The following is a 16,144-nucleotide window of genomic DNA, read 5'->3' as shown; positions in this document are numbered from 1 at the left end:
TAAAAAGCCAAATTGAAGCCTGGACAAAAAATTGTCATCATAGACACGCGAAAAAATGAGGACCATCACGAACAAAATGAGGACACCGCTTAATTTGGCAAACTATCCAAGAACTATTTCAATCAACTTGGTTTTTGCATACCAACTCAATTAAAATATTTTGAAGTGTTCTGTATAAAGATTTAAAGCAAAACCTTTAAATTACTAGACTAAAACACTTTTTTACATTTACAACACAAAAAGTTGGTATTATAAAAAATGCAATTTTTACACAAATTTAGCACACCCACAAGGTAGCGAATAGTTAGGAATTTTTTGAGTCTTGATTTATCTGGAAATTTAAAAGATAAGAAGAAAGAACAAAAAATATACTATATATAATAAAAATTGAAACTCTCACAGATCTTTGAATAAAGCTTAAAAGCTTTTTTGCTTTAAGTTCAAAAATCTTCTAAAACTATTGACCTATAATTCTGTCACTAAACAAAGTCGAAAAAAAGAAAACTTTTTTAATAAAAAATTTTAAAAGCTTCTAGCTGGTATTATAGATTGATTTATAAATGTTCTTTGAAAATCTTTTGCATCGATCATGAAAATGGGGCAGGATCGGGCTCAAAGTTGTGAAAATTCCAGATCCGATTATATTTCTACTTTACGAAGTTTGATAACCTTTCAACAGCCTTTCAAGTACTGTTTTTCTATCTATAGTGCTTTTTAAAAAAATGTATAGCATTTTTTCCCTAAGCTGTACTCAAAACAGACCGTATTTTTATTTTTTATGAGAACTAGAGTAAAATGCTCAACATAATAATTGTAGTTTCTGAAAAAAATGTGACCGAATAAAACCGTTTTCCAGTTAAGATATTCTCGCATTGTGAAAAATCAAGAAATGCGATAAAATTCAAAAAGTTTCGGCCTAATTTAATCGAACTTAAGTTTTTTATTTATTTTTTTTTCATTTCATTTTTTGACTGTATTGTTTCGGCTATATTAGTAGTTTTTAATCTCACTAAACCTTACCAGTAAGTGAGAATTTATTTAACACAACGGCTGGGACCACATAATGTTCCAAATCTTTTTCTGTAGTCTATGATTACGAAAAGATAAGGGTGTTTAAATCATTGACATCACTTTTTAAAACAAAATCTGCATTAAAATTTGCGTCATCTGTTCAAAATGAACTCAATGGGAGAACAAAATGAAATTCACATTTTGAATTTAAAAATTAAAAGAATTTTATACTTTTTTTCAGATACTTTATGAAAATTAAATACTAATGAATTCGGTTACAGTTAAACTTGTTCTCCCCTTAACGTTAAACATAACAATTACAGATCTCAGCAAAATTGTTTTTGTATAACTTGTTTTGTTTTAAACAACGCAGCTTAATCGAATTCGAAAAAGCAAGCAAAAAAATTTCAAACCCCGAGAAATAAAAGAATCTTCTTGTCAACAATTGATTCAATATTTTATGAAACCACTTTTATATATCATGGCACAGGACACGATATTTAAGTGCACGATATGTGACTCTGTTGAAGACATTGGGGACTTCTGGTGCTAATTCAGCTGTTGGTATTAAATTTTCGAAAAGATTTTGTATCCCCGCGAGAAGCATTAGCCATTATAAATTTTACAAGCGCCTTTTCGTTTTTAAAAATTACTCCACGAAAATTTCTCAGAACACATAATGATTTCTCGTAAACTACAAACTCATTTGGGGCAAAAATATTTTTCTTTAATCTGTCAGCTCTTTTCTACTCAAAGAATAACAAAACGTGTTCCATTCGTCTCAAATAAAATGCATGAATTAAAGAAAAGGAAAGTAACAAGTCAGGCAATTGTTTTTTAATCAAAGATTTATAGAGATACTGCTTACCAATTTGTTACAAACCCTTCAAAAATGTCCTCTTTCAAACAAATTGACTCCGAAAAAAAGGGCTCACAATCAAACTTATAAAAGGGCTAAAGCAGTCGGACTCTTGTCAAATACATGAACTCAATGTCATTTTTTTGCAAATTATAAGAGTTTTGTTATAAGCGATTTTGTATTAAAACCACTCATACTTTTAGTATTCGTTCGTGTGGTTTAAAATTATATTGTTCAATAACTTTGCGCTTAAATGGATTTAAAAAATTGAAATGATAAAAAATGAATTATTTTTTACCCAAGTTGTTCTACCCAAGTTTGAAGGTTTGGCATATGAAAAAAAAAACACATTAACTCGAGGTGGGGATAATTTCTCTAACTGATACAACGCTCTATCTTCGATACAATGTCAATACCACAATTAATTTCGAGCAGTCTTTTCATAGGTTGACACACAATCTTTGCATAGCCAATACCAGTCGACCGCTGTTTTTTTATACATCATATCGGCCGACCATGGTATTTTCTCAAGCGGACCCACGTCATTTTGATACCTTATATTTTTGAACTGGTCTTTTTTTACTCTCGTCAAAACAAATCAAACACAATCTTTTCATAAGTCGACGCACGTTCTTTTCATCTAAACATGGTTTATCGGCTAATGCAATACCCTTGTGGGTCAGCTCATGGTCGACCTCGACAATTAAAGTCGAGTGGACACAAAATCTCTTCACACTCAATATCCATCGACAACGTCTTTTCATAAGCCTGACATCTGAACCATGGTAATGTTTTGATGCATTCGACGGTCCATTAGGGACGATTTTTTTGGACTATTTTTTTGACAGATGACCTCTTTGGACTTATATCGTACTAAATTATTTTAGAAACTTGGCTGTGAATCCCCGCTTCCCTCAGGCAGGCGGAGGTCCATTCGAAAGAACAGTACCAGCTCAGTGGGAAGCATCAAACAACAACTAGCGGTCACACCCTCCCCATCAATCAGACCCCACCACACACGCTTCGAGTTTCCAGTAATCGAAACTGCTTCCAACACTCAACATGGTGAATAGTTGCTGTAGTGTAGCTACATTGGGCACTTTTAACAGTTTATTTTAAGCGTACATTGCGAACTTAATCTTGTTCATAGTGTCACATTCATAGTGTGGAAGATAATTGGAGGTTCCCATTAACGTTGCTAACCATTAAAAGACCAGAAAGATGGAGAAATTAATGCAGAAAGATTGAGTGGATAAATTTAAGTGTAGGTTATGTGACTCTGTTAAAGACGGTAGGAACTTCTGGTACTAATTCAGAACCGAGTAACATTGCGAGATGTTAGCCAGAACTTCAGAGAGACTTCTGTAGACTCTCTTACCATTGATTGAAACACATAGTGTGAAAGTTTTGAAATGGCGAATTTTATTGTCAATTTAACTTCGGTTATTAATTGTGAATTCCGAAATTGCTCATGATGGACACTTTTGGGAGTTGAATGCGCGTGTTTTCTTTTTTGTTGCACATGCCTAATTTGCCGACTTAAAATGGCATCATTTGTCTCAAACAGTGTATATTGAGCATTTTCAAAAATCTTCCCTAATACGAACAAAGAAACTTTACTTTACATTAAAATTTCAATGTGCATCTCTCTCTCTCTCAATATGTTGAAAAACATGGTAAAAAGTAATTTTAAGATATTTAGGGTGATTGCAAATTTTCAGGGGGCGCAGGATCTGTTGTGAGGTCTTCAAGTGAGGGTCCGGACAAGATGAGAAAAATTTCTGCAGCGTCTATTCTGAAGTATCTTCCAATAGATGCCAGTCCTATCCCAGACAGAAAGTAAGTGATTGAACGTTTTAAAACATCGGAAATGCAGTTACACCTATTTTTAGAAACCCTGATGCTGGTAACCAAATTATCGTACAATGAAACGCAATTTTTTCATTCTTTATTTCGGTTTGAAAATAGTTTACACTATGGTACCAAAAAGCTACGTACACCTAAAGATTTTTTAAAAAGCAATACAAATATCAAATAAAATAACATTTTGAGGTTCAAATTTATTCTCTAATAACGCGTCATTACACCTTTAGCTTTTTTAACGTCTAGTAGACGGTTTGTATAGTTTTCATACAGGTTTCTCGGACGACGTCTGCGTCAATTTCATTCCAAATTTCATACACTTTTTCTTCTAAATTTTGCCAAAAAACTGTCTGTTTTCGTAATCGTTGCTTCAAAATGGCCCATAAATTTTCAATAGGACTCAGATCTGGACTGTATGCTGGCCATTCTGGTACCCTCCACTCGTTTTCTCGGAAAAAATTGCCGATAATCTTCGATTTATGCACAGGAGCATTATCTTGTTGAAAAATAATGTCCAGGAAAAGCATTTTTTTCGTAAATTTTCAAAATTTCCAAACAACCGACAGCGTTTAGATTGTTTGGACACTTAACAAGCAACTTCCGTCCATCTGATTGTATTGCACCCCAAAACATAAGTGATTGTTTGTCCGAACTCATATTTTTGTTTTCAAAAAATCTCGTTCCATTACTTCGAAAAACTCTAACAATTCCGTCACTGGAGATGCGCACTCTTGTTTCATCAGTAAAAACAACAATCTGTCAGAAAGAGAACGGCTTCTTGAGCGTATTGGTACACAATTTTGAACAAAAACACTTGCTTTTCTTCTTTAAACGGACTTTTTTGCAGCATTTCTTGAAACGCCATATTTTTTGAGAATTCGTCTAACTGTCTAAATTGTATCGTTGCATGAGAAAGCGTTATGAGGCACTCGAATGCGTTCCAGTGAGGTCTCGGGATCTTTCAAAACATCGGTAACTACTTTTTTTCTGATTTTTTTGACAATTTGTGGTGTCTTCCGCTCGATTTTTGGGCCTCGAAACTGTTGTTTTTCAAGTAACGTTTGTATGCATACTGTGCACTGGATCTTGATTTCAAGTTGAGTTGTTTATGTATTTTAGACCACGACAATTCGACATCTCGTAGCGTAACAACTTGGCAAACGGTAAAAGAACAAAGCGGTTTAACCATCTTTTCTGTTTAAGCGGAGAAAGTGAGAATGAAATTTCTCTTAAAATTTCTAACTTTCACAGCTTTTTTCACGCCTTAGCGCAATTCATGCTGATGAAGCACGAATCATGCTTTAAAAGCAGAAATCATGCTATACGTAGCTTTTTGGTACCATAGTGTTTAACCTTGGCTTAAAAATATGAGTTAAGAGAAGTTGGTTTTTCTTTTATATATCATCATTTTGGAGGTTGTTTCAGGTGCAATTTGACAGCATAATTTTTGGACAATATAATCCGCTATGAATCATAATATATTATATCTAACTGTCTTCTACATGCAAATTTTACCTCTAAATACTTTACTGAAACATATCCGATTGAGGAAACTATATCTAATCTGAAATAATGAGGAATTAGTAAAAATTTATAGCAATTTACCTTACGATTATGAGTTTACGATTATGAGTATAGCAACTGTTCATAACATTTGATTATGAGTTTTAAAACCATTAAGACTAGACACAAAATACCTCAATCATTTTTTTTAGTTTTGAAGTGTCTCCTGTTTTTAAGACGCAAGGTTCACCATTTGAAAAACTGAAAAATCTAAATAACTGTTTTTAAGGAACAAGGAAACACATCATTATCATTATCATATCCGTTCATTATTACTACTCTGTATTTATTTTGCTTTAATTAACAATCTGTAGTTTATCCACTCAAGATCATTGGAAGCCTACATAATTGATGAACTGATGTAGAACATCAGATACGAAAAAAGATTTTGAGAAAGCCACTTTCTGTGCAAATACCTTTACATACACAACCGGGGCTGGTCCATCAGCGTGATTCTGATGAGACATTTAGCTCCGAAAAAAGCTGCACAGACAAACGATACCTGTGCTGATATTCTGACTTAGCTAAGAGCAAAAGTAAGTTTTTCTCTTCCTAGCAGCTCATTTTTTCATCCGATTTTCTATGCCGCTGATAGGGCGTGGCAAATTTGGTTTCTCTTAAACAGTAGTGGCTGTCAAAGAAGCGAAGCTATTTGTTTAATTGATTTAAACTTTTATAATATAGATCTCATATGTGTTGCCCGTTCTTTACCTTACCATGTTTTCAATTCGTCCTCACATTTAAATATTTTTATTTAGTGATAAGTTTGAAAAACAACCCTGTTTGAAAATCACAATCTTTTTATATAGAAATAGAGGGCTCCCATTATGCACCCAACATTGGGCAGGGGTGTTTTTGTGGATTACTTTTCACTTAAGAGTCGATAATTTCTTCATTACGACGCAGAGGTATACCCCAAAATTTCCACCTTAGTAAAATTGGCTCAAAAATTAGATACATAAAATGATCGAAATTAGGAGTGATCCTTTGTATCTTACTTTTCGCAAAAGGGGTTCCGCCAATTTTGCGAAATAAAAGAACATTCGGAACGAAAACTAGGTTACAAGTCTTATAGCACGTTTCCGCTCAATTTAGGTGTCTATTAATCGCACTAAAAGTATCTCTAATCCGCAATTGAGCCTAATTAAGTGCGCGCATTTTGAGCATGCGAAAGTGGTTAAACATTTTGTAAAAGAACATTCGGAACGAAAAGTAGGATACAAGTCTTGTAGCACGTTTCCGCTCAATTTAGGTGTCTACTATTCGCATTACAAGTATCACTAATTCGCAATCGAGCCTAATTAAATGCGCGCATTTTGAGCATGCAAAAGTGGTTTAATACTTTGTAGTAAGCACTTTATTAAAAAAAATTGATTGAGGCTTTTAACGCTTTAACGCGATTTAAATACAAACAACTTAAAAGACAAAGTCGAGCCACCGGTTTTTTTCCGAAAAAACCCTCGCTAAAAAAAGAGCTTGTATACCAATGTTGGACTGGCAACCTCAGGGGAACTATAAGTAGGGGCAATGATGTAGAAACCAAGCGGCTTTTGTTTACCAAGAAGGGAAAATTGACCTGAAAATACGACAAATATCATAAAAAAAATTTTGAGGTATTTTTCAGAAAAAAAGTCAAAATTATTCTTTTTCTGTTTTTAATTCACTGAAAAAAAATTAGTTTGCAAACTAATCAAAAAGTTTATTTGGTTGTAATTTGGTGAGCGAATTACATGTCTTTAGATTCTGAACACCAAAGTCGAGTTTTGCTATTTCATCCAATGTTTCTTAAAATTCGTCTCTTATTTAAAAAATGTGATGTGACCCTAGGGGTTAAGGAGTCGTAGAATGTTGCTCATACTATTTTCGTAGTATCTCCTATTCATATGAATTTTATTAAACCCAAAATTTTTGCTTTGGGGTCAATACTTGAAAAATTGGTACATTAGAAAAGTAAAGTTTGGAAACGCAAAAAATGTGTCTGTTTTTTATAGAAAATGATTTCTTATTTCTGGACTATTGGGTCTAGGTGGCTCAGAGTGATAAGAGAAACGTGTGTCAGGCTAGATATAGCTATGATGTAAAGAAATTTAAGATTAGTTTTATATAAAGTCCAGTTTAGCGATTTCGTCAAATGTTTCTGAATTTCGTCTCTTATTTAAAAATATGATGTGACCCTATGCGTCAAGAAGTTGCAGAATGTTGAGCATAATATTTCCTTAATATCTCTTATTCATATCAATTGTATTAAACCGAAAACTCAAACTTTGAGGTCAATACTTGAATATTGCTACATTAGAAAAATAATGTTCGGAAAGGCAAAAATTTGTCTGTTTTTTGAGTAAAATGACTTCATACTTCTCGACTGTTGGGTCTAAGTGGTTCAAAGTGATAAGAAAATAGTGTGTCAGGCCCACTTTGGCCATGATGTAAAGAAATTTAGGATTAGTGTTATATAAAGTCAAGTTTTGCAATTTCGTCAAAATGTTTCTCTAAAGTCGTTTCGTATTTCAGAAATATGATGTAACCCCATGGGTCAAAGAATTGTAGAATTTTGCTCAAACTATTTTCGTAGTATCTTCTATTTATTTGAATTGTATTAAACAAAAAATTGTTGCTTTGGTGTCAATACTTGAAAAATTGGCACATTAGAAAAGTATAGTTCGGAAACGCAAAAAATTCGTCTGTTTTTTAGGTAAAATGCCTTCTTATCTCTCGACTATTACGTCTAGGTGGTCCAATGTTTTAAAGACGCATTTGTGCTGCCTGCCTTTTGCTCAATGACTCATTTGTTAAGTGCCTTTGTGAAAACTTGCATATTTTGTCTTTTCAAGCAACGAAAAATGGGCCAATGTATACTTAAATAAAATTTTCGAGCAAGCAAAAATTTCGTTCAACATTCAAACCGAAAAATCACAAACAAACCAATTTTCAAACGTTAAAAATCAACAAATGGTTGTGGCAGAATGATTTTTTCAATGTTTAATTTCATACGTTGAATAGAGGAGATTAAGAGTTTCTTCTGAGTATTTTGTATTTAAAAATAATTTCCGTTCAAAACTGACATTAATAGCTGCAAAGCTTCAGTCAATTCTCTCTTGTTCGAGAAAGGAGACATTTTAAATCCTTGGTGATAACTGTATTGTTATCTCTGCGCGTTTGAAACAAAAACATATTTGTGGACTTTTTTATTTTTTAACATTTTTTCGACAATTTCAATCTAATTTTTTGCTTGATTTGCAGGAGCACATAAAAAATAGGTTCATTGACCCCAAAAGTGCTTTAAATAAATCCGAAATGAAAAAAATGGCAATGGATGTGCTCACTTTGTGCTGGCACTCAAAAATAAAACCATGAAATTTCACAAAAATTGCCACAAAACTGATTTTTTCCGAAAAATCCCTCGCTCAAAAAACGCTTTGTTTGTCAATGTGGGAGTGGCCGAATCTTTTTTCACTGATCAAATCTTTTCTCATTCGCCAAATCTTATTCCACTGTTTGAATCTATTTAGTGGCATACATGGTGTACTTCCCAATGCCACAAAAATAGATTTTTTTCCCGAAAAACCTCTCGCTCAAAAAAGTCTTTGTTTGTCAATGTGGGAGTGGCCAAATCTATTTTCACTGGTCAAATCTATTAGATGTACATGAAATCTCCTGTGTTAATGTTAATTCAACGTGACAAATTTTTCTGATTAATAAAAATCTTTCCGTTTCAAATGTTTCCCGTTTCAAACATCGTGAAATAATAATCAAAAAAACTTCTATGACGGTATGTTGATGTACTGGTGTAGATTAAATGAACCGGCTAAAAATTAATAATAAAGTAGTAATAGAGCTTTAATAATCACTTTTATGCTCAAAGCGCATTAAATTGGACTTAGTTGCGGATTATATGCGAAATCGAGGTACATTGCGTGCGAAAAATGGATACATATATGGAGCGGATGCGTGATACACGAAATATAGGTTTTAAAGTGTGTACTTGTATTTCGCGGCCAGGATTAGGACACTTTTGTGAACACGAGTTGCTAATTTCCCTTCCATTTTGCCGGTTTCTGCTAAATTTGCTATTTTCCGCAATATTTTTCCACTTTCAATGTATTAACATAGTAAAAATGAACACGAGATACACGCATCGGGCATATCTGCCCGTGAGGATTTGGGTATACTTCTGCGTCGCAATGTTCTTTTATGCCCTATTTCGAGTTCAAACTTTGTTCACAACATATTTGCAAGTCATTGGAGTCAAAATATTTCTAAATTCTTAGATCTTGAGATGACGGCAAATCGAGAAAGGCAGATGGATCACAAAAACGATCCTCTGCCCTAATTATCTGTGTCTGGTGGAATGATTGCAGGAGAAAAATTATTAGGACTTCTGGTCCAGTTTCTTAAATTAGATCCTCTTTATGCCGAATTATGATCCACTGGTATCAAATGGCATTGAAGTAATCTGGCATTTTTCTCCTACCACCCTAGTAGAAAAACGAAATTAATGGAAATTTAAAAAAATTATCAATAATTCAAAAATCTTTGCAAAAAGATGCATTATTCTTTATGCCGAATTATGATCCACTGGTATCAAATGGCATTGAAGTAATCTGGCATTTTTCTCCTACCACCCTAGTAGAAAAACGAAATTAATGGAAATTTAAAAAAATTATCAATAATTCAAAAATCTTTGCAAAAAGATGCATTATTCTTTATGCCGAATTATGATCCACTGGTATCAAATGGCATTGAAGTAATCTGGCATTTTTCTCCTACCACCCTAGTAGAAAAACGAAATTAATGGAAATTTAAAAAAATTATCAATAATTCAAAAATCTTTGCAAAAAGATGCATTATTCTTCAAACTTTTAATAAAAATTTTCTTTTGCTCTATTTTTCAAAAATTTCTAAACAACCCTAGTCGAACTCCGACGCTTATCTTGCAAGATCTTGCAAGATTCTTGCAAATGACGCTTATCTTGCAAGATCTTGCAAGATTCTTGCAAATGACGCTTATCTTGCAAGATGCAAGATCCGGACGCCTATCTTGCAAGAACCTTGCAAGATCTTGCAAGATAGACGTCGAAAAATGTTCAAGAAAAAAGTGAAATTTTAAAGTCCTATTAACTCAATGATCCTTTTCTCTTATGAGTTCAGACGTCAAAGGGAGCTCTCTGTTCAAAACAGAAACTTTCATATCACTTCTGCCTTCAACAAAATATTTGAAACTCTCATTTCAGGAGAAATTGTTCAATGATCGTTTCAATGGTTCATTCTATTCACACCAAGTGTGAATCACTTGGTAAACACTAAAATAGGCCTGCTTTCGCGCTCGCTCGTTTTTCGTTCGCTCGTTTTTCGTTCGTTTCTGTTTTGCTCGCCCGTTTTTCGTTCGCTTGAACCCCCACCCTTCTCTGTGCCCCCTTTCTTGTGCATTTAGATGTTCATTTATGTTTCTTTCTTTCGGTGCTATAACCCCACCCCTCTCTGTGCCCCCTTTCTTGTGCATTTAGATGTTCATTTATGTTTCTTTCTTTCGGTGCTATAACCCCACCCCTCTCTGTGCCCCCTTTCTGATGCATTTAGATGTTCATTTATATGTTTGTCTCTTCCTTTCTTCAGCGCGATAACCCCCCGCCTTGTTTGTGACCCCTTCGCGCAGCGCGATAACCCCCCGCCCTTGTTTGTGGCCCCTTCGCGCATTAGTCTTAGCTCTTTCGGGTCTTTTTTTTCTTTGGTGGCTAGAGATCAGGTGCGCTCCTTCTGGAGCATAGTAATGCACCGACTCTAGACAGCAAAGAAGCCAAAAAGGCCCGCGCTCAAGCTAAGACTAAGTTTCCGGACGCCCATTTTGCAAGGGTCTTGCAAGAGTTCGTCGCTTATCTTGCAAGACCCTTGCAAAAATCAGACGCTTATCTTGCAAGATTCTTGCAAGACTTCGACGCTTATCTTGCAAGAATCTTGCAAGAGTTCGACGCCTATCTTGCAAGAATCTTACAAGATCGACGCTTATCTTGCAAGATTCTTGCATATCCGACGGCTATCTTGCAAGATCTTGCAAGAATCTTGCAAGATCTTGCAAGATGGTGCGTAATCTTACAAGATTCTTGCAAGATTCTTGCAAGATCTTGCAAGATAGCCGTCGGTAATAGACTAGGGAATTTCGTGAATTTATAAACAGTTTGCAAAGACTTGCATTAATATGCAATTTTCATCCTTTTTCTTTTATAAACGAGATTTATAAATAAACGCACATTTGTAATTTTGTAAAAATAACAAAAAAAAGACTTTTAGTTATAATTAAAAAATATTTATAAATTATGAGTTAATTTTTGGCTAAACAGGAGTCAAATTGAGTTGTTTTAGACATCGAGGTGAGAGTTTTGTGAGCAGTCCCTCGGGTAGAGAGACTTTCCAGGTACCCGAAGAGGAGGAACAACAAGCCAATGATAACCTAAACCCCACAGTCGAGGAGCCAGGCTCACCACTGTCAGTGTTCGGGACAACTCCAGTTGCTGGTCGCAAATTTTCTTCAGCATCTCCTACCAAAAGGGTACCGAACTCACTGTCAAGACCCCGCAAAAACAGGCATTGCATTTCTTTCTCCGCCTATAATAGCCAACTTTTTCTGATTTTGTTAGCTCTGATTTTTAAGTCTGTCCCACAAAACGAACTTTCAGAAAACGCCAAAACAGGCAATTAAGTCTCAATTAATTTATTTGAATAATATGTTCCAAAGCATTTTCACTTCAGCTCCATTTCATTATGTTTTTTTGACATTTAAACTTTCACCTTAGAGCTCTGCCCGATGGTTTTTGAAAAGTGTTCTTATTTCGACTTCATGGGACACGCTATAGCAGGTTGAAGAATTTTTAAACCGTTAGGATGTTTTGATTTGAAAAGGATTCGTAGACATCATAACGCTCTCTTACCATGCCATAAGGTTAGCTAAACTATGCGCATTTTACATTAAACAAAAACTATCAGGCGTAGGCAAAACCTAAACTTAATTTTGCAGTCAATTTTTGTTGGGAACTGAACACGTGCGGTATGACTGCTTTGATCAATGTCGGAAACAGCATATTTAAAAAAGTTCTGAACGCAGAATGCTTACATATCAATGACATCCCATATGACCATGTTTTTGCTTTGTTTAATATAAAGGATAGATAACCGCATCGCAGATGAATTTTGAACATTTATACATCTCGAATTCTTGCTACAGCGAATCTGGAACTCTCATTGTAAGATCTGGGTCTTTTACGTTTGCCTCCCCCCCCCCCCCTCCCAAAGCTTAGTGGTTGCACCACTTTTATTTGCCCCCCCCCCCCCCCAACGCACGTGCCGGATCTTTTCCGTTTGTGCCCCCCCCGTACGTTATGCGCCCCCCAGTTACAGAGCACGTGCCATTATATAGTAAATCATTATGTATAAATATATGCACGTGCATCTGGGGGGTGCAAATAATATGTGCCCACTAAGCTGGGGGGGGGGGGGGGTTGCATAAACGGAAAAGATCGCACGTGCCATATTTTTACATAAGGATTTACTATGTAATGGCACGTGTTCTGTTACTGGGGGGGGGGGTTGCATAACGTACTCGGGGGCACAAAGCACAAAGGGAAACAGTCCTATTATCTTATATGATGCTCAGTAGAATTGTATCTCTTCAGGAGTGATATGACATCATATCAGACAAAATATTCTCCTCTTATTAAAATTTTTATCGCAAAGATTGGATAAGAAATGTTTTCAGATTTGGCTTAGCGTAAAGATAGTCGCATATTCTAGCTAGACGTTGGAAAAAGACAACAAACGTAAATTTAAAAACAGTCTGATTACGGCGTTTTTTGAAGAAAGAAATTAACTTTCCCGAAATATGTTTCATGGTGTCAGGACAAAAATCAGGACAATACACCCAATGCCAATATACCCAATGTGACAAAATACCCATTAGGTAACCAAAATATTATCCTTATGTTGAAACTACCAGTAAAATTATTTAGCATACTATTTAGCTAGTGTTCTTGTCTATGTTTTGTGGGTCATGGCCATGCCTCAGTGGGACTTGATATGAAACTATCACAACCGAATATGGGATTAAATGATCGGCTTAATTATTAGAGAACATGCTTAAACTTCCGAGTGCTGATTTATAATAGGATAATTGAACGAAAAAATCAAACAAAATAGGTATAATTGCATTGGGTATGTTGGCACAGTGGGTCTGTTTGCAATTTAACTATTTTCTTGACGTGCGCTTTTATTCAGATAACTAACTCATCTCAACAATTTTTGCGCGAAGAAACATTTGGTCTATTTTAAAGGGTGTCAGGACAATTTACCCAATTCCATTTTACCCAATGCCATTATACCCAATGCCATTTTACCCAACCTGCCATTTTACCCAATGCCATTTTACCCAACCTGCCATTTTACCCAATGCCATTTTACCCAATGCCAACTTACCCAATTTACCCCATTGCTAAATTATTCAGAACGACTATTTAGCCGACTATGAAATAAATGGCCCGTGGGACTTGATATGAAACTATCACAACCGAACATGGGATTATATTGTCCACAAATATTTTAAATCATCCTTCTAATAGCGACTGCTAATTTGTAATCGGATAATTGAACGAAAAGATCAAAGAGCATTGGGTAAGTTGGTATTGGGTAAAATGGCATTGGGTAAAATGGCATTGGGTAAAATGGCAGGTTGGGTAAAATGGAATAGGGTAAAATGGCATTGGGTAAAATGGAATTGGGTAAATTGTCATGTAACCATTTTAAAGCTAGTAGAATACAGCTTTGAATATCTAGTAAAGCGCATTAGAAATCTTTCAAGTTTAACTTAAATGGTAGTTTTGCCATCGGAGATCAAATCTATCAATTTTGCTTAGATATTTGAGGCTGTTGCATATATCAGACCACTGGCATCAACAAGAGTTTGTTCATTTGAAAATCAAATGTTTTGATTAAATAAATTTTAACCTGTTAGGTCTATTAAGACAAAAATTATGTCGTATCGTGTAGGATCTGATTGGAAAAACATTTATGGTAGAAGAATTGATAGAGAACTTTTGTTTAAGGTCTGATTTGTCATTAAAAATATGATATCAAGAATATATGAATTCCTCGCAACTCTTCTTTTTAGAAATTTTTACAATTTTACATGAGAAAAATTGGGATAGAAAAAGAAATGATTAAATGAGAAAACAATCTGAAAAAAGCGCCTCGCCTGTCTTTGTACTAATGAAAGATAAAAGGGACTAATTTAATCATGGGAACATCCTTAATACACAGAAAATTGATCTGACCTCACATTTTGTAAATAAAACTCTCAAATGATAGGAAAATTTCTCTAAAAAAACTTATAAATTGACAAAATAAGTTCTCAAATTGATCCAACAAAATATTTACCATCTAATAGCCATGTGGAGAAGGAAATGTATAAACAGTTACGAAGCAATAGACATGAAATTCATGGACAATGAGACACTTGAGAGAGACTCGGAAACTCACAACTCAGACAGCGAATCAGTGACGTCATCAGAGGAGGATCAAGAAGCAGACAAGAAAATCAGCCGAAACTGGATGAAAAGTGTTCTGGTTTGGATCCAAGGTGCTGGGGTGGCTTTGTTCACGTTGTGGCAATTCGCCGCTCTTGCTTACGTCACAATGGAGGTTTTGGGGGCTATTTTGTTGAAAGAGTGGGCAATTGCGGAGGTGGAAGCAACTATTGATGTGATGCGTAATGCGTCATCAAACAACGGGGATTCGAGGCATAACAACAACATGAGCTACTTCACTCAGTATTGCTCTATAAAACTCGGTAACTGTCTTCTATAGTTGTTTTGCAGTCACTTTGTTAACTGAGACATTGGGAATGCACAAGAAAACGTAGCGGAAACGCTCGAAAAGATCTCGCAAGTTAGTTTTTTTGTAAAACGCTCGACCCAGTTTTTTCCAAAAAGAATTGTTCCTACTTGCGTATTTATATTGTGATTTCATTTTCAAAACCATCATTCCATTTTTGTCGAGAACGGAGTGAGTTTCGTACTGATTACGACTTGATGATTCAGTATTGAATGAAGCTTTTACTATTAGAGGGGCGTGAATCAGTAATGTGTTACTGTGTCAAGCATTGACTTATGTGAAGAACGAATGATGACTGCTAGTTTGCAAATTGTGAGTTTTGTATCTTAGAAAACACTGATCGGTGATAAGGGGGGTGACTTGTGTCTACTTTTTTTACTACGTGAAGAATATATAACTGTTTCATTTTTCAAAAATATATTAAAAATTAACAATACTATTTTGTGCGAAAAAAGATCCCCGTGCGATTACTTCATGAGAACCAATTTATGGCCTTGTTTGTAAATAGTTTGTTTGTTTCAGGCAATGTGGTCTTCATCTGTCTGCGTGCTGCCCTGCAGATCTACGCCTGTTACCGTGCCTCAATTCACTTCAACCAGCTCATGGTGCAGACACTGCTTGGATGCACTCTGAGAGAGTTCCAGGCACTCAAACGGGAGACCATTCTGCAGAGATTCAGTGTTGATATGCTCAGGGTTAGATAACTAAATGCCCGATTAAAAATTTTTCAATAATTTTGTTGAGGATTTTAAAATACTTTAATATTCTCGTTGAGGTCCCAGATCTGGCAGAAAACGGGGAATTCTGAGCACAAATTACAGTCTGGTCTGCCGATAAAGCCATTTTAATTCATCGGAGGCCATTTTGAACAGATCAGAGGTCTAATACGACGTACCAAAATCTGGGCAATGGTCGTCAGATAATCTTATTAATTATTACTTTGTTCTAAAATGGTATAATGAGAGGACTTTTTAA

General features: G+C 35.2%; 1 protein-coding gene across 2 annotated transcripts in view; it reads left to right on the top strand.

Annotated features, from left to right (window-relative positions):
• The window catches only part of LOC142356291 (ABC transporter C family member 8-like), a 38,811-nt gene that overhangs the window by 14,833 nt on the left and 7,834 nt on the right, over window positions 1–16,144 (top strand). For both annotated transcript variants that reach the window (XM_075408259.1, XM_075408274.1), the window contains exons 5-9: window positions 2,758–2,935; window positions 3,592–3,709; window positions 11,654–11,875; window positions 14,752–15,125; window positions 15,692–15,864. In XM_075408259.1, coding sequence (XP_075264374.1) covers window positions 2,758–2,935; window positions 3,592–3,709; window positions 11,654–11,875; window positions 14,752–15,125; window positions 15,692–15,864 — 1,065 coding nt within the window. The remainder of the gene's footprint in view (window positions 1–2,757; window positions 2,936–3,591; window positions 3,710–11,653; window positions 11,876–14,751; window positions 15,126–15,691; window positions 15,865–16,144) is intronic.

The sequence above is a fragment of the Convolutriloba macropyga genome, chromosome 1 (genome assembly GCF_964194025.1).
Source record: "Convolutriloba macropyga chromosome 1, txConMacr16.3, whole genome shotgun sequence".
Taxonomy (NCBI): domain Eukaryota; kingdom Metazoa; phylum Xenacoelomorpha; order Acoela; family Convolutidae; genus Convolutriloba; species Convolutriloba macropyga.
The sequence above is the reverse complement of the archived record's forward strand: the minus strand, read 5'-3'. Positions and strand labels throughout refer to the sequence as shown.